At 33.6% G+C, this 24,009-nt stretch overlaps 1 protein-coding gene across 4 annotated transcripts in view; it reads left to right on the plus strand.

The window, feature by feature from the left end:
* Nucleotides 1-20,605, plus strand: part of Ate1 (arginyltransferase 1) — a 65,096-nt gene extending 44,491 nt beyond the window's left edge. The window contains exons 7-11 of one of the 4 annotated variants that reach the window (XM_075354987.1): nt 273-434; nt 1,343-1,498; nt 5,353-5,528; nt 15,182-15,434; nt 20,257-20,605. In XM_075354987.1, the coding sequence (XP_075211102.1) occupies nt 273-434; nt 1,343-1,498; nt 5,353-5,528; nt 15,182-15,434; nt 20,257-20,403 (894 nt within the window). In that variant the 3' untranslated portion in view covers nt 20,404-20,605. The remainder of the gene's footprint in view (nt 1-272; nt 435-1,342; nt 1,499-5,352; nt 5,529-15,181; nt 15,435-20,256) is intronic. The other 3 variants (XM_075354995.1, XM_075355001.1, XM_075355009.1) reach the window with 3 other exon arrangements.
* The last annotated feature ends 3,404 nt before the right edge of the window (nt 20,606-24,009 follow it).

The following is a 24,009-nucleotide window of genomic DNA, read 5'->3' on the forward strand; positions in this document are numbered from 1 at the left end:
TATTAGTTTTTATGTTGTTACTGTTCAATTCTATGTTTTGTTTTTCCCTCAACTTAAGGGCTGACAGTCGTGTTTTTTTTTTACTGTATTAGGTATCAAATAATTAATCTCTTAGCATGATACTGGGTTTTTACTTCTGAAAGGCCTGGAAAACTCATTGCTCTAACTCATTGTTTGGTGACACATTTTAAGTTCTATAAGAGCTAATATATTTTTACCAAATAATTATTTTCTGTACACCATGGCAGTCCTTAATTTATTTCATGTATTAGATTAGGTTGGTAAATTCAGATCCAAATGACAGAGAGTTTCAAGATACCTATGATGCTGCATATGAAGTATACCAGAAGTATCAGATGGCTATTCATGGAGACCCTCCATCCAAGTGCTCCAAGAGGCAATACACTAGATTCCTTGTTAATTCTCCTCTTCAGGTAGAGTTGATTTTTAATTAAAAATCTGGCAAACAACTTGCTTCAAATGTTATATTACTTTTTGTTTGTCAGAAATTGTTTTGATGTTCACTGGAAATTATATTTATAACAAAGTATGTAATATTTTTGCTTTGTTTTGATCATCATATTTTTTTTTTTCTTAACTAATCAATCGGTATTAATTTTTTGTATTATATTTTCTGGCTGGATATTAAATAAAATAGATGTTTCTGCTTGTTATATTGCTCTTTAACGTTTGTTAAAAGTTATCAAACTTCTTTTTGTGAAGAAGTTTATCGGTTTAGTATTAGTAATTAAATTTGTTAATAAATTTAAAACATAAATTATGTTCTGGAAGAGTTTTAAATTCATTTGTAATTAATTTATTGAATTATAATTCAATTGTGTAATTTTAATAGTTAATAGAGATGACTATTTTCCATTAGCAAAAGTAATTTTTTTTTTTTGCCAGTTTTGTATGGCATGATTACAAATAATGGAGCCAATTAAGTAATTTAGGTTTTCCTTTCAACATATTTTCTCCCGCCGAGACATTTTGATTAGTTCCTACTGTACTTTATTGAAACTGCAGGTGAATGGTTTATTAATTTATAATTATATTATATAACTTTATAATATTATACATATTAAATTAAAATTAATATACCTTAATGGTAACAATGTTTTGTTGTAATAACCAGAGGAAAAGTAGGTTTCTGGTGAGCAAAAAGTCAATTTTTCTTGTTTAGTTTATTTATTTCATTAGTTAATTCATAAAAGTAACGTTTTTGTAATTAGTAGATTTTTTTTAAATGATGAAATTCTGAGCCAGTTAATATATTACTACAATAATTATTCAGCACAGTGACAAGTCTAAAAAACCATGACTGCTAATGTTATGTTGGCAGACTGTGTTGGTAGCTTCTGGATCACCTGAGATGATGCGTACGCTTCCAATGAGCTGGGCCTTATTTGTCAATTATCAGATGAAAATTCATAAAGAAACACGTGATGAGTGCGATGTTGAAACTTTTCTAGATTTCCTTGTGAAAACACCTTTGAAGGTATGCTGTTTGCCAGTTTTTATAAAAATTAAAAGATTTCTTTAAGCAATATTACTAAGTATCTAAAACAGATAGCTATTGAGACTTTTTTTTTTATTTAAATTTACAGATTATTTTTCTAATCTTCTATAGATAGCTAAAAAATAATTTGACAGGTGAAGTCACTACAAAATCAATTTAAATAGTAGCTAAAAAAAAAAAAAAGCTAAATTAAGACGAGTTTTCTTTATTTTTTTTTTCAAATAATGCTGAAGGTAATTTTTTTATATAATTATTTTATGCAAAACTTGTTTTTAGCAATTTCTATTAGTTTGATTTTTCAGTCATTTTTTTTTAGTAAATGTTACATTAGTACTTAACAATAAGCAGAAAATGACTTTACACAATTTAAATAACCATTTTTTTTTTTAATTCTTTGTTTATTAATATTGAAGCATTAGTAATTGTACTTAGTTAAGTATAATACACTATAATACTTATATCACCCTTTTCATACCCTTATGGCTGTAGTGGGAAACTTTAATTATACAAATGTCCTTGTTTGGAAATGTATTGCAAGTAACTCTTGTGTACTTGCAAAATGACAAAAAAATATTACGAGAACATTTCATAGTTATATAGCAGTTGACTCAGCCCTTTCATTGTTATTGCTAAAGATTGTTATTAACCATAAAAAAATGAATGTCTTTAACATTGATTCCATATAGATGCCATAAACTTTTGACCTTTTTTTTTGTCAAGATCTCATGACATTCAAAATTATATTAAAGTGGAGGAGATTGTACAAATTTTTAAAATTTGTACAACCAGTTCATTCTCTTATATTTACTTTGTTTTTATATAAACTTCATCACTCTTCATCAACTCCCATAAACAGTAATCTAATGGAGTGAGGTATGAAGATCTTGGCCAAATAACAGATCCTGCTTGCCTGCTTGACCTATCCATGTTCCAGTAAATATTCATTAAGAAATTCTGTCCCTATTAGTAGGATAGAGTAAGAGATTCTCCAGAGAGAAAAGAGTTAATTTTGTAAAATTTTTAGGTAACTGCTCTGTAGTATATTCTAATATAGAAGGGCTAATAAATTTGGTTGCTGATTTACCACATCGCTTATTAACTGAAAATTTGCTTCCGTAGTAGCATTTGAATTGTTTTATAACCAGCAATGAGGATTTCAGATTTTGATATCATCATGAGTAAAAGTATATACATCTATAAAAAGTAGTGTAAAATTAAGCAGCATATTATATTAATCCATTCACAAAACTGCAGTCATGCAGTTTAATCTGGCTGATGGTGCTGCAGTCTCTGTACATGAAATAGATACGACCCAAGAAAAAGCAATGTTCACCATATACTAGCTGTAGAATATTGTGTTGTCTAGAAGTTCTCTGTATAATGTTGTGAGAATATGTTCAACTGTTTGAAGAATCTTTTCAATTTAATTTATATTATAAATGTAAATATAAATATATTTATAAATATTGAAATTCGGATCATATTTCATGTATACTAGGAAGGGTACCATTGTCACACAGATTGTTAAAAATTGTAATAAATTCATATCTTATACACATTAATCAAGAACAGTGTACCTTGATATCTATGTTTGTATTCTGCAACTTAACTGTTAGCATTTTCATTGTAAACCATAATCTAGCAAATTATAAATGTATAGCAAAATCCATACATGTAATTCATATTAGCATACTCAGCAGGGATTAATAATAAGACATTTTTAGAATTCAACTAAAAGAGAATTAAAGTCAAATATAAATTCATTATTAACACAATTCAAAAAATCTCATCTGCAACTACATAATATTTTTTTACGCACAACATTGAATCACATTCAAATAAGATTTCCCAGATCACATTTTCAAGATTTCAGTTCATTTATTCAGTGAACCCCAAATCATGTTTTTCAAAGAAATAAAAAAACAGTGGAACTGTTGTATCATCAGCTACTCTATTAATAAAACAGCTACATTAAATTTATAGCTGATTTTCTCTGAACTTTTTTTACTTTTTGTTGTTGTTTTTAATTAAAATGAATATCTTGAATTTAAATTTCCTTCTATTTACTATTTACAAGGGATCTTTCAAAAGGAAGGGCTGATCGGTAATAAAATGAGTAGAGTTGAAAAGATTAAAAATTGATTAATGGTTTCAAATACTTACATATTTACTTTATTTTTCTACATAATCACCATTTTGTTCTAAACACTTTTTATATCATGAATCAAGCTTCTTCAAACTCACTGTACAAAATTCTGCCACCTGGGATTGTAGCCACTTTTGCATAGAGATTTTCAACTCTTCAGCTTCCTCAAATTATTGAGGCACAAACCAGTTTTGAGGTATAGGAAGAGATCAAATAATATAATAATAGTCACTGGGTGCAAGATCAGGACTGTAAAGGGATGATAAAAAATCTGCCATCTGAATTTTTTAATTGTTTCTGTTGTACATGCAACCATGTGTGGATGTGCGTAATCATGACGAACAAAAATTTGTGATTTCAGCATTCCCCGTTGTGAGTTTTGAATGGTATGACCCAGTTCAGAAAGTGTTTCACAAGACTTATGATATAATAGATGTTCCAGGTTCCATGAAATCAATTAGAATCTTACCCTTTTGGTCTCAGAATGCAATTGGCATGATTTTCCCTTTAGACCGGGCTTGTTTGAATTTTTTGATTTAGGTTAACCAAAATGATGGCACTGCATGGATTGTTGTTTCATCATGCAAAACAACTAAATTTCTCCCTTAATTCAGATCTCAAGAATTTCAGGTTAGATTTACTTTCCTTTGAGCTGACAGATTTCACTACTCATAAGCTGAGAAAAAAGCATGACATTTTTCTTGATTTTAGCTGTAGAATCTCACCTTTTTAAATAGTGTTTTTCCCCCCAAAAAAACATCCAGTTTAAAGATTTTTTTTTAATTTATTTACCAACTTAATTTTTTAAATGTCAAAATGAAATGCAGCAAGTCATTTAACACAGAAACAATTTTTTTTTATTTCAATACAGCTGTAATTCTTATTCAGTGATTCATCAAAATATACTTGTATTAGCAAGTAAAAACTTATCCATATATTTTGTTACACTTTAATTATGATTTTTGTAATTATTGTTATTAGGTACAAAGTTTATTTCATAGCTTTCAAAAGATGTATCATTTTTAAGGATAAACCCCACTTACAGCATACATTGCTAAAATAAAAATGTGTTAATGCAGTTATTAATAAAAGATTTGCAGTGTAATAGTTTACTGTTTATATCCAATGATATGTTACTGGATTTGAGCCAAAAATATTTCATGGTTTTGTTTTGTAAAGAACTATGTATTATGTTACCAAAACCTTTCATATGTGGTTTTGTCACATTAACATGTAATCACCTATTATTAATGAGACTTCACTTCTAATTAGTATTTATGAGGTGAAAATCTAGATGGATTTTAATCTAATTTGCACATTTCTACAGATCAGTTATTTTTCTCATTTACTATATTAAAAAAAAAATAGAATTTTAAAGACATCACTTTAGATATAATTTTATGGATTGATCAAAAGATAATATAATGGATAATTAAGTGAAATAAATAAATTATTACTTTTAATAATTACATTTATTCAGAGTTGTATAAATTCATATACAAGACCTGTTTACAACAGCATCACAGCATATCAACATAAAATGTTGATATACTGATGAAATTGATTAACTTATTAATATCTATCTGTGAGAATCTTTTAAATTCATTTTCCGTATTTTGAGGAGTAATTTTTATTTATGATTTTCCTTTGCAGCTTAGTGTAAATAACATTTTCATACTTGTTTCAGTTGGAAAAAAATGGTCCTCCATCAGGATATGGTTCATTTCATCAACAGTATTGGTTGGATAGTAAGTTAATTGCTGTTGGGGTTATAGATATTCTACCAAATTGTGTATCATCTGTATACTTTTATTATGATCCTGATTATAGTGATCTTTCTCTTGGAACATATGCATCTCTTAGGTAATTAAGGTTAAATTGTTTAATTTATTTAGTAAAAAACTCAGTCAAATATTACTAAAATTGATGTTTGATTATGGGATTTTGTGATCTACCAAAACTTATCTTTTTTTTTGTTAAGAGGTAGAGGAACCCCATTTACAGGCGCCAAGGTAGTGTTAGGCTTGCTAACAGGTTCCGCAAGATTAAGTGCGTATGTGTTCCTGCAAACTACCAACTAAACCTCCACCTCTGGCTAACCACCCCTCTTGGAAACTGCTTATGTGGCAATACTTCAAGAAGAGGGAAATGCCCACATACACACACACAGTCAGTCACTGCAAGCATCACACGAAACACCCAAATAAACCCGCACTCATCACAAAACTCAAAAGTCACACACAGACAACCAGTCACACACCAGTCAAACAAATTAAACCAAAAAGATCAACAACCACACACAAAAACACCAAACATGCTAATAGATCAAGGAACAACCAAAACATGCACACATCATACAGACAAAACTCATGAACATCATAAAGCTACAAGAAACGCCCAACATTACTATCACAAAACACAGTACTATCTTTATTCGATGTTACAGCAAGAGACTCCATTGAGCACCATGAACGGAGTGCCCATGGCTTTATCATACCAAGGTGACCTCCAGATTCTCAGAAGATCCCCAAGGTGCTCAGCCGTGAGCCTGTCTAACCTAGCACCCTCTGACATCTCCTTCCCTTACAATACTTCTCTGCAGCATATAGTTTCACCTTCACCTAGTGAAATCTTCTACAGCTCTCCAGCTCTTCTCACCTTTCAACAGGATTCCTTGCATTTCATTTGGTGTAAACAAACAGTCACGATCCAACATGTCTTAACATTTCCAAGTGATCCTGCAGGTAAACACAGACACCAGAAATATACATGCTGTGGAGTCTCTTCTTCCTCGCACTCGGGCAAATGTCCCAGTGGTCCAAGTTAAACCTATAGAGATATGATTTATAGCCACCATGGCCCACCAGGAACTGCGTAAGACTGTACCCCAGCGAGCCATGCACCCTCTCACATCACTCCTTCAAATCACCACTGAGGTGATGAGCCCACCGACCCCTCATGCTTTGGTCCCATCTCTCTTACCACAATTCTATGAGCTCACTTGTTATTGTCTTAATTGCCAATTTTTGTCTACAGGCTCCAGATACCCCAACTTGCTTTTTCTCTTCTGTTGCAGCAATACCAAGTCTCATCAGCATAGATCTGGCCAATACTTCCATAGTTGATATAGTTTGCAAACAGTACCTCCTGTGATGGAATTCCAGTTTCCCTCTGTATTTACAGTATCTAGCTACTCCTGACCACAACTCGGCTCCAGAGAGAGGAATAAGCAACTGTGAACAGTAACCTTCTTCTCTGTTGCTGAGGTCTACCTCTATTTGGCAAAAGGCTCGCAATCAGCCGCAGAACCCTATCAGCCTTATCACTTGTCTCAATGGCATGAACTCCGAAACAGAGTCAGACTCGAAGATATTTAATAGCAGGTCTCGTAGCAATTTTCTTACCCTCTAGCATAAGTGTCAAAGTAAGCCTTCTTTTAGCAGCGATGAGTACCACCATCTCAGTTTTCTCCACTGCTAGCTCCAGCCCGGCATCCTCCATCCATGTCCTCATCACCAAATAAGAGTCATGAATCTTAGTGACAGTCTCCCTCCATGTGAGGGCATCAATCACCATTGCCAGGTCATCAGCATATCCATAAAGCATAACTCCTGGTGGAAGGGCAACCCAGAACACGCTGTTGTATGCCAGGTTCCAGAGGGTTGGTCCAAGGACCAACTCCTGTGGCACTCCCTATCATGACCACGTTTGACCAGTCCATTCTGGATCTGGCATACCATCTTACATCCTGTAAGGATGTGGTCTGGCATACCAGACTATTCTATCAGACTATACTCCAGGACACCATGAGTCTCCAAGGAGTGCGTAATGATAATTGAGGAATGCTATTAATTGCATTCATCATGTCCAGCATCACCAGAACACACATCCTGCCGCCACCAGTTTTAATAATCCTCGCTGCAATCTTGCACACTCCAGCCATAGATCCAGGGCGGACCTTCTCTTGCAAAACCCAAATTGGGCCTCAGAGAGCTTACCCGCTTCTTCTATACCACCCCCCCCAAATCTGCTGCTGGATCATTTGCTCCAAAACCTTGGCTAATGAGCTGATCATGGCAAGCGGCCAGTATAAGAAGGAAAATACCAGGTTCCTCCCCGGCTTGGGGAGGGACCACCCACTGCTTCTTCCATCCTATTGGAAAACCAACTTCAGAAAAGACGTTCAAAAAGGCGTTTTTGAAAGAAAATTTTCAAAAATATCCTGGTCTACCCGAGCTGCCGTCTTAACTACTAAATTTGGCAGCCAGTTTGGACCTAGCACCTTGTCAACTGGCATTTGGATAATCGCCGCAGTAAGCTCATCAGCAACAAAGGGGGTGTAGGTTTCATTTCTTTCATATCAGCCTCTAATTCTTCACTGTGAGGGTAAACCTCGTCTATTATACATCGTACTTGTACATCTCTCGTTACAGGCACTTTGGGTCTCAATGTTCTCCTAACAGACACTCTGTACAATCTTCCCCATAGATCTGAGTCTATCTCTGATATCAACTGTTTCCATGCCTAAGCTTTTGACTCATGGATAAGCCCTGCACTCCCTGTATTGCCTCACATATATGGCTCGAAGGGAGTGCAAGTACACCCTGGTCATCCACCTCCTCGCCCTATGACATTCCTGCCTTTTATTGGCAATGTCCTGAGTCCACCAGTAAGTGGGTGGGTGTCCCGATCTACTATACTTACATGGCAAACCCACACAAACCTTTTATAAACATCCTGCCAGGCAAGTAGTCTTTTTCTCAGCCGTGGTAGCCCTAGGCGCACCACTGAGATCATGGACCTCTGCAAAAGCCTCCTGGTCTAGGTCCATAACACTCCAGCCCTGGAACACTGGCAGCATATCTCCATCATGGCCATTGCAAGATATTGTCATCAATACTGGATGGTGATCACTGCCCATGAATTTTTCAAAAACCCTCCAGTCAGAAATCTGTACAGCTAACCCCAGCGCAGCAAAAGTGAGATCTACTACAGAGCCAGTATTATCCCTCTTGAAAGTATAGGCCATTCCCTGATTGAGGCAAACCATATCATGTGCCACAACAATGTCCATCAGAATTCTGCCACACATGTCTGTCCGTGACGATTCCCAGGCCATCAACAACGCATTATAATCACCAGCAGAAAGTGTTGACCGATGAACGTGTAGATCCCTAGAAATATTAACCAGTATTTCCTTGTAGGTCTCAATATTGATGTTGGGCAAGAAATAGCATGAAAAGAAGTGCACTCCACTCACTGTCACCCTCACATAACCAGTGCCCCTATGAACAGCTTGCATAGGAAAGGACGCACACGACCATAGTGCTGCCCCACCATCTTCAGACAATCCAGTCTGCTCCAGGGCGAGGAGTGTACTTCTCAGAGACAATTGCTATGTTTGCACGCACCCCTAAGATGTGAACAATTAAAGTCACTTTGTGATGGTTAAAGTTTATAGTAAATGAAAAATAAAAAGCCTGATTAGATTGAAATTCAGAAAGTCAGAGACAATATCACTCTGCCATGGAGTTCAACATATAAGTATTATTAAAATTATTATTTTATGTACAGAAAATTATTTTGCTGAATCGATAACACAAAATATTAAATATATGTAAGCTGCAAACTTTACGACATGGAATGTTAAAATTTAATTGTATCAAAAAAAATGTTATCTATTTTAATTGTAGACTTATGTCTTCTTATTGCTTTTAACTATTTGTAAACAAATTTGCAATAGATTTACTTGAGAGGGTAAGTCAATTATTATCCGCAATGTAGTTATACATTTTATTGCAGTACAAACAGAAAACTTACATGTACATAATTTTTCAACATAGTCCCCTTGCATTTCAATGCACTTGGTCCATTGTTGCACAAGCTTCCTGATGCCCTCATAAAAGAAGGTTTTCGGTTGAACTGCAAGCCAGGAATGCATCGCTTCTTTCACTGTTTCGTCCGAGGTAAATCGACGGCCCCTTAATGCCTCTTTGAGTGGACCAAATCAGTAAGGGCAAGATCAGAACTATACGGAGGATGAGCCAGTACTTCAATGTTGAGTTTCTGGAGCATTTCAGCAGTGTGGGCAGCAGTATGTGGACGGGCATTGTCGTGCAACAACACAACTCCTTTCGACAGCAGTCCTTGGCGTTTGCTTCGAATTGCAGGCTTCAGCTTGGCAGTAACCATCTCACTGTAACGTGCACTGTTTACTGTCATGCCCCTTTCCCCATAATGTTCCAGTAGTGGGCCTTGTGAATCCCAAAAAACCGTAAGCATCAGTTTTCCTGCGGATGGTTGGGTCTTGAATATTTTTTTGTAGGGCGAATTTGGATGTTTTCATTACATACTCTGCCGTTTACTCTCTGGCTTGTAATGATGAATCCATGTTTCATCACCAGTGATGATTCTGTCTAAGAAGATGTCTCGTTCGTTACCATAGCGATACAAATGTTTTTGGCAGATGTCCAAGCACATTTGTTTATGCAGCTGCGGGAGTTGTTTTGGGACCATCTTGCACAGACTTTATGAAACCCAAGTCTGTTGTGGATGATTTCGTAGGCAGAACCGTGACTAATTTGCAGACGATGTGCTTACTTCATCAATAGTTACTCGTCTGTTTAAAAACACTATGTCACGTGCACACTCAATGTTTTCCTCATTTGTGGCGGTAAACGGTCGTCAAGCTCCTTCGTCGTGCGTAACACTTGTGCAACCATTTTTGAATTTTTCAATCCATTTATAACACTCCGTTGTGGCAACACACAGTTCCTGTACTGTACTGAAAGTCTTCAATGAATTTCAGCCCCTGATACACCTTCCGACCACAAAAAATAGATCACTGAACGTTACTCTTCTTTGGTGCAAACAGAAAGCAGAGCAGCCATGGTTAACAGCAGGGCAGTGATAATGGAACTAACCTAGCAGCATCAAACCTGCACAGACATTTAGTGAAAGATCAGATTGGTACGTTTTACAGTGTGTAAATGCAATCAAGACATATGGCTAAAAGATTTAATTTCCAGATAACTCAAGATCTGGTCAATCAAGAGTGTATCCGATGCGTTAAACAATTAGCACTTGACCTGCTGATACATACACCATTTGAATAGCAAAAATCAGAAGCAATTGACAAAATATTACATTTTCATCTCATCGCACCCCATCCCCAATTTCTGAACGGTGCCCGGGAACACTTGAAAATGTTATTATCTGATGGGTACCACTAGGAGCAGATTGGGTAACATTGAGCTAAAAATTTTTTCAGAGCGCTAGGATCGATTGTTTTGAGATAATTGCAATTTTTATCCAAAAATTCAGATCTGGTTAAAAAGTACGAAATTTTCCCCAAACTTTGATATATATATATATGGTATATTGATATATAATACAGGGTGTTTCATAATGCTCATCGGAGTTTCAAAAATTCATTAACAAAAAACCAGTTCACTCATAAGAATAAAACAAGTACTATACAAAAGAGTACTTCAAGTAGTTTTTTCCACATATACTTGGCAGTTAGTAAACCATTTGCTCGCTAGGCGCCGACAGTAGAGAAAATGGCTGCCACGGGAAGCGAGAAGTCGTTTTGTGTGTTAGAATTTCACTTGTCTAAGTCAGTAATTTCTGTGCAACGTGTGTTTCGGTTAAAATTTCATAAGGAGCCACCAAGTTACAATTCAATTCGTGCATGGTATAAACAATTCAGTGAAACTGGTTGCTTGTGCAAGCGAAAATCAACTAGTCATCCATCAACCTCAGAAGTCACTCAGACGTGTGCATGCAAGTTTCATTTGCAGCCCGTCAAAATCGACTGTGGCTGCAGGTAGAGAATTAGGAATTCCGAAAACAACAGTGTAGAGAGTTCTCCGTAAATGTTTATTATGCAAACCGTACGATCTTCAATTAATCCAGTATCTTTTTGATGGAGATAAAACATGTAGGCTCAATTTTTGTTTACAGTTACAGGAAAAGATTTTGTTAGATGAAGGTTTTCTAAACAAAATAATTTTCAGCGATGAAACTACTTTCCATATTAATGGCAAAGTAAACCATCATAACGTGCGAGTTTGGGGAACTGAAAACCCACACGCTTGTGTGGAACACATTCGGGATTCTCTGAAAGTAAATGTTTTTCGTGTGATCTCTCGTGAGGCAGTGTATAGGCAATTCTTTTTTATGGAAATGACAGTAACTGGCATGATATACCTGGATATGTTACAATTATGGCTTATGCCTCAGCTACTCAACGACTTCATTTTCCAGCAAGATGGTTGTCCTGCCCATTTTCATAACGAGGTTCGACAGTACCTTAACACAGCATTACCTTGGCGCTGGATAGGACGTGCGTTTGGAGAAGACCAACACATTATGCTGTGGCCACCAAGATCACCAGACCTCACGCCATGTGATTTCCTTCTCTGCAGTTACGTGAAAGATAACGTGTTTATCCCACCAATGCCGCACAATATCGCTGAGTTAAAGGATTACATACATAATCAATGCAATCAACTCTATCAAAAATGACATGTTAGAACGAATTTGGCAAGAGCTAGACTTTCGTGTTGATGTGTGCCGTATCACCAGAGGAGCACATATTGAACATATATAGATCTTAACAAAAACTGTTTTAGTCCCTGCATCACCTCGTACAACTTTCATTTAGGTAAGTGAAATACTTTTTTTTGTACTGAATTTTTGTAACTCCTAAGAACATTATGAAATGCCCTGTATAACAAGTATACACCCGACCACCACGAGACATGTACTAATGAATCAGGATTTTCCGTTAGTGATAGGTACATTCTAGTGCTAAGCTAAGGAGGATGCACACACATACAAATGTCGTTTAGTAGGGTAGGATATTATAACCATACTTTCATGAAGAGGATTTAAAGCAGAATTAATTAGGTGGAGATGTATTGATTAATAAATTTCCCATCTAATCTGCGATACTCAGGAGAAGTAAGCTATCATATGTGCAGGAATTTAGAAATCTGTTTCACAGTTTTTGAATGTGGACTAACAGACTTTGTATCTTATGCCAGATAGTATGGATTATAAATAAAAAGTATTGCAACAAATGTTAATTGGTATTTGAAAGAAAACTTTTTCAGGCTACTATACTCAGTTATTGTACTAAAATTATGTACATCGGTGTCAAGCTCTTGAGTTTAGGTTTAATGCCATCTTTTTTTTATTATTAATACAAAAATTGTAATTATTATAAGGTATGGATGGAAAGTTTTAAGACAGGTGCTGCTGCTACTGTTCAACAAGTTAATGTCAAATTTTGTTTGAAAACTGGAAATCAGCTTCAGAGACTTGGAAGAACTCTTAAAAACACCTTTTGGGGATAAATGTCTAAACAGTATATTTAATTCATTGAAGATGGCAGTAGTAATCTACAGGGTGATTTCTTGGTCCTGTTACCCAATTGTTAACGTCTGGTAATTTTTTTTCAAGAAAGGGAAATTTTGTTTATGACACGAAGTTGGCAGCGCTCTATACTCAACCGGTATAGATACGTCAGTGTGAGTTGATTCTCTTTGAACTGTGTAAACTTTTGTGCCGTTTCCAGTCGTGTTATGAACAGAATGTCTTTTACCATAGAACGAGTTTTTTATTCTTGAACAATATTTTGCTACGAAATTATACGCGAGTGTAAAAGAATAATTTCAAATTAAATTTTTGGTGTTCCTCCGTCAGAAAATATGTCAATTTCTAGGCTAGCAAACCAATTTCGAGAGACAGGTAGTGTTTGCGACAGAAAACATAATGGTTGACCAACTCGCTTGACAGATGACATTTTAGAGAATGTGAAAACAAGATTGTCAGTTCTCCATGGAAAAGTTTACAAAGACTTTCCACGCAAGTTGGTTTTTCATATTCGAGTGTTCAGAAAGCTGCTAAAAAATTGAAATTGTATCCTTATCGCGTATGATTAGTCCAAGAGCTTCAGCCTCCAGATTTAAACAAGCAATTGCAATATTGCCGTTGGTTTAGGTCTCTCGTAAATTATAACAAAATTGAATTTTTAAACATAGTGTTCTTTAGTGATGAAGCTTGGATCCATCTCGATGGTTATGTGAACAGTCAAAACGTCGTATTTGGGCGGTTGAAAATCCTAACGCTTTACAAGACAAATCTTTGTATCCTGAAAAAATTGATGTGTGGTTTGCAATATCTCGTCATCATATAGTTGGACCCATATTCTTCGAACAGACAGTAAATGATGAAGTATACAGGAATATTGAGCGCCAATTTGTGTCCCTCCTGGAACCTCAAGAACTGTATTGCTGGTTTCAGCAAGATGGCGCTACATGCCACACGTTTTGAGAAACCATGGATTTTCTGCAAGAGTTCTTTGATGATCGAATAATAAGCAAGGGCTATATTAAGTCCGAGGCCTTCAAAAACAATCCTCACACTATTGATGAACTTAAATATTACAGATGAAAGTAAATATTACAGACTTAATCACAAATATTTCCAATGCAACTCATAAAAAGGTTTCTGCTAATATGCTGAAAAAACTCCATGCATGTATAACCGCAAGGGATGGACATTTTGTGCATATCTTTAACAATTATGTAAGTAATAGCTTTTTATTAAATCTCTTTTGTAAGTAACAAATACATTTTTTTATTCCATCTAAATTTCCCTTTCTTAAATTACATTTAAAATTGGGTAACAGGACTAAAAAATCACTCTACTTCACTCTTGAAAATGGTTGTTTTATTTGCAAAAGTGTTATGTCTTTGGAAAGTCACGTATTACAGTGTGACTCATTTCTTACATTAATATATTGCTTTTAAGATTGTATTCCATTAATTAGAAGCTGTACTTAGTTACAGGTAAATTCTAGACCTGGTTTGCAGATTGTGATAGATGCATAAGTATTCCTTGATGTTATGTAAATTTAACTAATTATTTTTGTTATTACCACATTTTTAACATTCACTTTTTTTTTACTTTATATCACCACATAAGCCTGAAGCTTGTGCGTGGGATATGGAAATGGAATTTTGTAGTGTATGAAAGATCTCATGCCTTTCCGGGATTTTTACCTTCCTTGGTCTTCCAGATAGAAAGCCAAGATGCTACTACTTGTGCCACGGTAGCCAGCAAATTTCAAGTCAATGTTTTACAAAATAAGCTTATGTTGAAAAGTATTATAAAATTTGAATCCTGTATAACATTTAACTGCATTTCTTACAACTGATGTTTCTGCAACACCTAGAAATTCTCAAGCAGTCTCATCCTGGAAATTGAAATTAAAAAATATAGAAAGTCATTGTTCACAGTCTGTTTAATTATTTGATTCCTGTAAATTACTAAAAATTAAAAACATGCAAAGTATTTCACTTTATGTCATTAGCATTTACTAATTACTAATATCAGTTAATGCCAACTTTTTTCAAATTGTTCATTTTCTTATCTGTGTGTTCTGTAATGTACACTGCTTAGCTTTTAATTAGCTTATGATTCATATTTTTATCAATTTTTTTCAGGGAAACATCATTCACTCGATCTCAACATTATTATGCTCCTAGTATTAAGTACTATTATATGGGTTTTTACATTGATTCATGTCCAAAAATGAGGTATAAGGCAAGATTGAAACCTTCATTTTTGCTTTGTCCTGAAACGTACACTTGGCATCCTTTTGAAGAAGCCCAGCTTAAACTTAAAATATCAAAGTATAGTCGATTAAATGATGATGAAGATGCTACTGATGTTGACAGTGATGTAAATGTTAATGAGGTAAGAATCTCTGTTATTTTTTTTAACACACCATTAAATTAACTTTTATAAAATGCAAATAAGAGCTCATAGTATAATACACAAAAGCCTGCTTGTGCTGGACTGTTCAGTCACAGACTGTCACAATCTTTCTACCACAGTTCTACTGTGATAGAAGTTAGATTTTTAACTACACCTTATTTTCCTGCCATAGAAAGAATGTCTGAAATAACAATCTTCAACATTTTGCTATCAAATATAAAATGGGTTTGTTACACTAGAGATAGTTTTACCACAAATTTTTGTAAGTATGGGTATGCTCCAAATTTTCCCACAAAAATTTTCATGTTGTATATGCATGTACGTTTTTTATATCATACTATTTTGTGGAAAATAAAGTTTCAATTAAAATATATCTTGATGTATGTATATCTTAATATTATCCTAGTTTCAGATGTTATTCTGGAGCTGGCAGTAAGTTGGTGTTAGAAAGTATTATTACTCCTCACAAGACATATTCATACAGATATTGTCTGTATAATTTCATATTTTTATTATTACTGTTAATACAGACCAATTTAATGATATTTCACATTGATTTTGTAAAACTGAACAGTTGCATTTATGAATTTTTTTCTTTAAAGGGAAGATTTCACAGTTCTGAATGCGTTTTTTTTTTACCTTTAGCTTATTAACATGATTGTTCAGTTTATAATTTTCCGAACACTGAGACCAACACAATGCATATTAACACCATTATAAGCATATTAAATCACAGCTGTTGTAATTGAAATGAAGTAAAAATAAATCCCAGATGTTAATTTTTGAAGTTTTCTTAATATGTATTTATCCTTTCATTCTTTACTTGTCAAGCATTTTAAACATATAAAAATTTGTTTGTTGGGAAGTTGTACAGCAATAAAATTGAAAGTGTCACCACAGTTTCAAACTTTATTTTAAATTCTGTAATGTTAATTAAAGATCTCTAACTAGGATGTTTATGTTATTATACAAATTAAGGATTTTGGCAAACAAAACTAACTGCAGTGATAAGCTTATGACTGAGAATTTTCATCTAGTGTCTTATACTTATGGAGATAACACTAACTATTCTTAAATAAGGAATCATTTACATTGTGTAAACATTATTCATAATGTAGAACACAGTTTCTAATAATGCACATAATGTAGTAAATAAATTTAATTGAATTAAACAGTTTTTTAATTAACAAGTTGGCTGTACCACCAGAACAAAGTTTAAGATACTAGATAAATATTCTAGGTGATAGGCTTATTGTTGTTTGCATTTAGTCTTGTTTGACAAAATGTTTACTCCATATGAAAAAGTAAACATAATGATTTTCCTAGGATATTTTTAACATAATTTTTTAAATGCTAAAAATATATGAATCTAAGGTACAAAATATTCTTGAGGGTAGATCAGATGTTAAGAAGAGTACAAAAGAATGCAAGAGCTTGGCCATATAATACTTGATTTAGGTTTCCTGTAAAAGATGTATCTTTGTCTGCTGATATTTTGCATAAACTGATAATGTCTGTTTTGCCAAATAGAAATCATATGACCATTCTCGGCAAGTAAAATAAGTTTGAGATGCACACACACAACATACAAATACATACCAATCTGGGGATGAGGTTGATCTCAAGAACATTAGTTTTATATAGCAAGTTTAATCTTAACATTAAAATGTAGTGAGAAAGTTGTGTACTTGCAATATGTATTTTCTTTGTAGGTAATGAATAAAAAATATATTTTATCATTTTGATTTTTTATACAGAGGTGTGTAGAATTAATAAATTCATTAGGCTCTGTATTTTTGCTGTGCATTGCTTAAGTTTAACAGATTTACAGTTAATGACCATACCTTCATTAAATATCTAAAAATAATAAATAAGTATTGTAACCATCATGACTTAATCACTTCTTTTATAAACCTAGAACTTAAATGAATGTTGGGCTTACTTACACATCAATTTGTTATTAAACAAGTTAATATTTTATCATTTTAAATTGAAATGTTAAACTATGTTAAAAAAGTTATTTTTTGGAGGATATGTTAAATAAACTAACTGTTTATAGGTGAACTTTGTGTTAACTTTTATTTATTATCTTCGTGCATAAATTATAATTTCAGTAAGTAATTTTTTTTATATTATCTATTTCTCTTAGAAACATTTTGCATTTTAAAGATAGTAAAAAAAAAAAAAACGTTTTTAATTGAGGGAATATAAATTTAGGTTTGTTCCAGATTAGTATACTAAAAATTATTTATAGTTTTCTATTTGTTTTTGTTTTACATTATCTACTTAAATGATAATTCATTTTTAGCTCTGTACATGTGCCGGCAATGGCAGTTTAATTAGAATACAGTATTATGTAGTATCATATAAAAACATGTTTATTAATCATGTTTACCAAATTTAACGTTATTATTATTATTGTGTTCTAAAATAGTCTTCCATTTTATCAATCTAAAACAAACAGAATAGTGCAGCAAGCCCAGCTAATTTTATGCAAAACATAAAATTATTTACTATATATTATTAAATATAATTATTTAACAATATTATACAAGGATGAATCAGATTTAAACAGTAATTTTGCTATTCTACACAGCAAGCAGTTCTGAGCTGGATGGCAGAGTGGGGAGGTTAATGTTAGAACCAGTTTTCAGTGTGTAGGGGAAACCAGCTTGGTTAGCTCCTCCACCCTGTTCTGTTGTCAATACAGCCATGAGTGAGCAAGAGGTTCTGTCGTCTGTTGTACAGTATATAATCATAAAGTTTTTAACTAATGAAGACGTTAAACCTGTGAAAATTTTAACTTGTTTAAAGGTACAGTTTGGGGATGCTACACTGTCCCAGAACCAAGTATATACATGGGCCAGACAATTTAAGGGTGGGCAAGAAAGTGAAGAAAACGAAAGTCATGATCGACACCCAAGATCAAATCACAGCTGACAACATCCATTCCATTCAAGAACTTATTGGAGGTGATCGCTGGTTCACTGTTGAAGAAATCATGTCAGAAGTGGGTATCAGCTATGGGAGTGCTCAATCCATTTTCACTGATCATCTCGGCTTTAGAAAAATTAGTGCTCGATGGGTTCTGAATTGATTTCAGCAAGAAGGGGATGATTTTTTGAGGCGCATCATCACATGTGATGAGACAGGGTTCATCATTACACTCCAAAGTTAAAAATGGCGAGTAAGGAGTGGCGAAGGAAGGATGAGAACTGCCCAGTGAAGTCCAGAACCCGTCTGTCACTCGAAAAAGTTCTTGTAAAGATTTTTTTTTTACTCAAGGAAAGTTTTACTCGTTGATTTTCTCCACAATCAATAAGCAGTGAGTGAGGCTTATTATTGCCAGCTGCTACAGTCAACAAAAGCCACCTATCGAAAAAAAAAAAAAGACAGATTATGCCCATCAGAGATGTCATCCTTCTCTATGACAATGCCAGGATGTACACCGCAATTTTTACAAGGGATAAATTGGAAAAAATGCACTGGAAAACCCTTGACCATCATGTGGTCAACAGATTTGTTCTCCTGTGACTAATTTCTGTGTGCACCCTTGAAAGAATCACTTGGAGGGGAATGATGCAAAAACAACAAAGACGTCAAAAAGCACATGCACAATTGGCTGACAACTCATCTTCAAACTTGTTATGAACAAGAGATATTCAAACTTTAAAATCATTGTTGACAAGAGCATGTAGATCGTGCAGGAGACTATATAGAGAAATTATGAAGATATGAATTGTGTATATTATTAATCAATAAATTTGTAGAAAAAAAATTACTGTTTATATTTTGTTCATCCTTGTATATACATATTATACATATAATTATTTAATAATTTTATGCAAAACATAAAATACTCACCGAGTATCACTCTTGAGTTTTTACCTGCAATGAATTTTTTTTTCCAGTTGAACTTCTGTTAAAAGATGACAAGTTCTTAATAAATAAATGATTATGTAAGTTACTTGTGAAAACATTTGATTATAAGGATGCAACTGCATTCCCTAACTTCTGGAATGTCTCACAGAGTAGCAGGCTGGATATTAAAGGATATAAAGCTATTAAAAATGCCAGCAGATTAAGCCACATTTTTAAACTGGTTCCAATAAATCACAGAAGTTAGGTAACATGGGTACACTTATACTGCTCCTGTTGGCATTTATTAATGGCTAATGACAGTCAGTAAAATGAATTTTTTTTTTAAAAAACAAGCACACCTGTGCAATTTTGCAACGTGAAAAACACAGCTGTGCAATGATTGAAATATATATATATATATATATATACAGCTGCCAATGGTGGTACGTTGGTGGCAATTGGATGCTTCTGTGGGCTACTTAACAAACTATAATTTTAATTAACCTTTTTACACTTTTAACTCTTCTCACTTTCTTTTTTATCTTAAATCTGTTTGATGCACACCGGAGAGGTAATACCCTATCTAGCAATACTGCATTTATGGGGGTGTGTGTTGATTGCATCTTATAAACGGTGTACAACAGTCTTCTTTCCTTTGTGTATTATTTATAGAGAGATGTGATATTTATCTTTGGGTCATTTCATTGTACTGTGTAGGAAGTAGTTTTATTTATATAATAGGAGAGGAAATACTTCGATCGCAAAAAAACTTGTGTGGACTTTTACTAAGCTAATGAAAAATGAACTTGTAATAAATTAAAAAAATACCAAACTTCAGAGGCTGGCTAAAGGTGTGGGTGTGGGGATTTTTATTCTGTGTGAGGGGGTGTGGTGTTAACAATTTTATTTTTAACATATATTTATATTTATTTTTTCTCAGGTACTTGTTTTATATAATAATGTAATCATGAACTACAGAATGTACAGAAATAGACAACTGTTTATAGATAACTCAGATTCCATAAAAAAATATGCATCTTTAGTTGGCATGAAATGTGCAAGAAGATTATTACTGGTTCAGAGTTGATTTAAATTTTGTTTAGTTTTGTAAATTATGCTTTGATAAGTACCTTTGTTGTATTAAATAAATATTACTGTCACTTTAGCATTCATTGTATAATATTAATGCTTCATTAGCTATCTTATTATTATCATTTTATTTATTATTTTGTAATTTTTGTAAATTATGTTGAAAGCTGTGAAACAGTTATAAAGTTTGTTAAAGTGTTTTTTCTTTTTCTTATTTCTTCATTTTATCTTACCTGTTCTTATTAATTTTATAAGTTAAAAAAGTTAAGTCCAGTATGAAAGTATTGAAATAAAACAAAGAAGATTTGTTGTTATGGACCAATAACAAATATATCCATTACCTAATTAAGAGAACTAAACCTTATGCAGGGAAAAATATTTATGTGAGTGATTGTGAGATTTTTTGTAAAGCTAGTTTCCTTCAAAATAACACGCTTCTTCTAAGTTGACACGCTACTTCCAGTAGTTCTTTCACTGTTGGGAAACATTTTTCATAGTCCACTTTTGAAATATTCAACTGGTGCTTTTGTCACATTTGTTCTGATTTTTTTCAGTATCCTGAAATCTTATCTTCTTGAGATTGGGTCTTGCGGCTTAAAAATACCCAGGAGTCAACTTAAGATATGTCTAGGTTTGTAAGGAAGCTGTTGAACCTGTGCAATATTGTGTTAAGCTTGAAAAGTCAGTGAGATGTGATCCATGGCTTAGAGCATTGTCATGATGAACCAACCAGATACCATTTTTCTAACAGCATCTCCTAGATGACAGGGAACTGTTCTGAAAAGGAATACTCTTTTTGTTGATAGTTGGACATTCAAGACTATATTTATTATGAGTTATGCCCTATTAGTCATGGAAAACAGTCAACATGGTCTTCACATAGATTCATGATTCCCACCTTCCTTGGTTAGGGATTGTGATGTTTTCCATTGAAATGATTGTCTTCATAAAATCAAGGTCACTGTGTTTCTGTAATCTAGTGTTTCACATGAAATGCATTGGTGGTATTCCTTTTAGTCAGGAGTGAGGAGTCTATATGAATTTTGCAGCAACATGCACATGCAAAGATTGTGTCAGAATTGTTTACACTGAGCCAAACAAAATCACCTCGCTTTCAATCTAATGGTTATCTATAGGCTTACCATACCTCCGGGATTAGCCCAAACAGTCCTGGTTTTTTTAGCGCTGTCCGGGGTGTGAGAATTTTATGAGTAGTTAGGATTTTTGTAGACCTATATGTTCAATATTGCATTTTTAAACATTCTCTTTAATGGCCATGCATCTCTCAGCCGACCTTGGAGCAAGCGCTGACATCGATTTTACAACTTTTTACTTAGTCATCTGGCAACACAACAGGGGCAATGTGTTGTTTACATGTGTGAAGTAACTCATCTACACGTTTTTGATCATGTTCTCTCTATTCATTTTTTGTCTCATTGTTTAGCAATGAGAAAAAAAAAGATGTATGTTTAATGTTAACCTGCAACAGGAATAAAAATTTTTGAAATTGTGTAATGACAGTAACAATGAATGTGTTTATTGCACACTGTGTACTGGAGAATTTTCTGTTGCACATAAAAGGAAGGGTGATATTGAAGACCACGTGAAAACAACTAAATATAGGAATGCTATTAATGCTACTGCTTCAGCGAACATAAGAAGTTTTTTAAACCCAAAGATGGGAATAACAATAACAGTGGTCCAGAAAGTGCTGCTAAAGAAGTTACATTTTCACACCACACGAACTCGGTTTCAAAACATCAGACTGCACATCTAAACTGGTTAAACTGTTATATGACCCAAAATTTTCATCCACAAAAACCAAAGCTGAAGCAATTATTGTTAACGTTAATTTGTCATCTATATTTGATAATGTGTTGCATTTTATGGAAAACATTAATTATGTAACAGTAACGATGAACAGCTCAAACAGAAGTGAATAAAACTTGTTCTGATTGTTGTAAGATATTTCAGTCTGGAGGAGGGAATTCAACTTAAACTTTTAAATTTCGATGAAGTGTCAGGTGAAACTGCTCAAATTTTGACTCTGTATCTTTTGCAGTGTGTGAAAAAATGCAAACTTGAAGATAATTTGGTTTGTTATACTGCTGATAACACTTAACAGTAATTTTGGTGGTGTGAAGAGAAGACCACGTGAAAACAGCTAAATATAGGAATGCTATAATTGCTACTGTTTCAGCAAACATAAGAAGTTTTTTTAAAGCCAAAGATGGGAATAACAATAACAGTGGTCCAGAAAGTGCTGCTAAAGAATTTTATACATTTTCACACCACACGAACTCAGTTTCAAAACATCAGACTGCACATCTAAACTGGTTAAAATGTTATATGACCCAAAATTAATATTTTACTCTTTTTAATATTTTTTTTTAAATTTGATTTTTGTTTTAAAATTTGGCTTTAAATTTATAACGCATGTAAATTTTTGTTAATGAAAATGTGTTCAGAAAAGTTGAAAGTGATTTAAATAGACCTGTTTTAGGAATTGGTTGTTCAGCCCACATTGTACACAATTCAGTACAAACAGCATGTGATTCTCTACCCATGGACATATCTTGGAGTATACCCATGGAAAAATACTCAAAAATTTTTAAATCTAGAAAGTGAACTGTTTTTGAAATTGTTATACTGTACTCTACAGTTATTTAATAATGTAGTTCAGATATTGGAAGCTAATTCTGTCACAGCAGGCTTATTCAGAATTAATTTGTCAACTTCAGGAAAGAAAAATCCACAGATTTATACCATCTTCTGCCAAGGAATGCTATGCACTCTAAAAGAAAATAATGATGTTCAGGAACAAAAATTCTTCTCAAGTGTTTTTATAATTCTAGTATCCAGTACTTAGAGTTGTGGAGAACCAGTTTTGATAAAGTTAGTAAGTTTCAGTGGATAAATCTATGAACTGAAATTGCCTTGTCTGATTTAGAAGAGAGTGCACAAGTAGTTAATGAAATTATAAAAGATTTCATAAATATGGATGACCTATTTGATGACCATACATTGTTAAACCAGGTAATTTAAAACCAAAGGGTAGGTTGTGGTTCAAGTTCTGAAAAAGTACCAGATACTATTGAAGAGAAGTGAAAAGCATTTTTTAAGGTGTTTCAAAAGCTGATATTTCATATTGCAATATTTCTAAAGTGGTTGAATTTGCGATGTCTTTTCCTGGGACACCTGCTCCAGGTGAGAGAGTTTTTTCAATTATGGGTAACATTTGGTTTGCAGCAGAACGGGGTAGACTTTCAGCATCTACTGTTAAACATATGCTATATGTTAAAATTAATTCAGAACTTTCTTGTTGTGAATTTTATGATGTAATTAAAACAAACCATTTCTGAAAAAAGTAATATCTAGTGAAAAATACAATTGAATAAATAAAGTTTAATGTTTCAATAAACTATTTTAAGACTTTTAAATAATTTCAAAGATATGTCAGGTTGACCCAAAAAAAATATGGTAAACCTAGTTTTCTATGACCTTCCATTAATGACTGCCACACTGGATTTTTACTGTTGAGGACTTCATTTTAGTCTTCATCGAAGACTAAAATCACACTTGCTATGGAACAAGGGCAAATGCA

Source organism: Lycorma delicatula, chromosome 1, assembly GCF_047948215.1.
Source record: "Lycorma delicatula isolate Av1 chromosome 1, ASM4794821v1, whole genome shotgun sequence".
NCBI classification, from domain to species: Eukaryota; Metazoa; Arthropoda; class Insecta; order Hemiptera; family Fulgoridae; genus Lycorma; species Lycorma delicatula.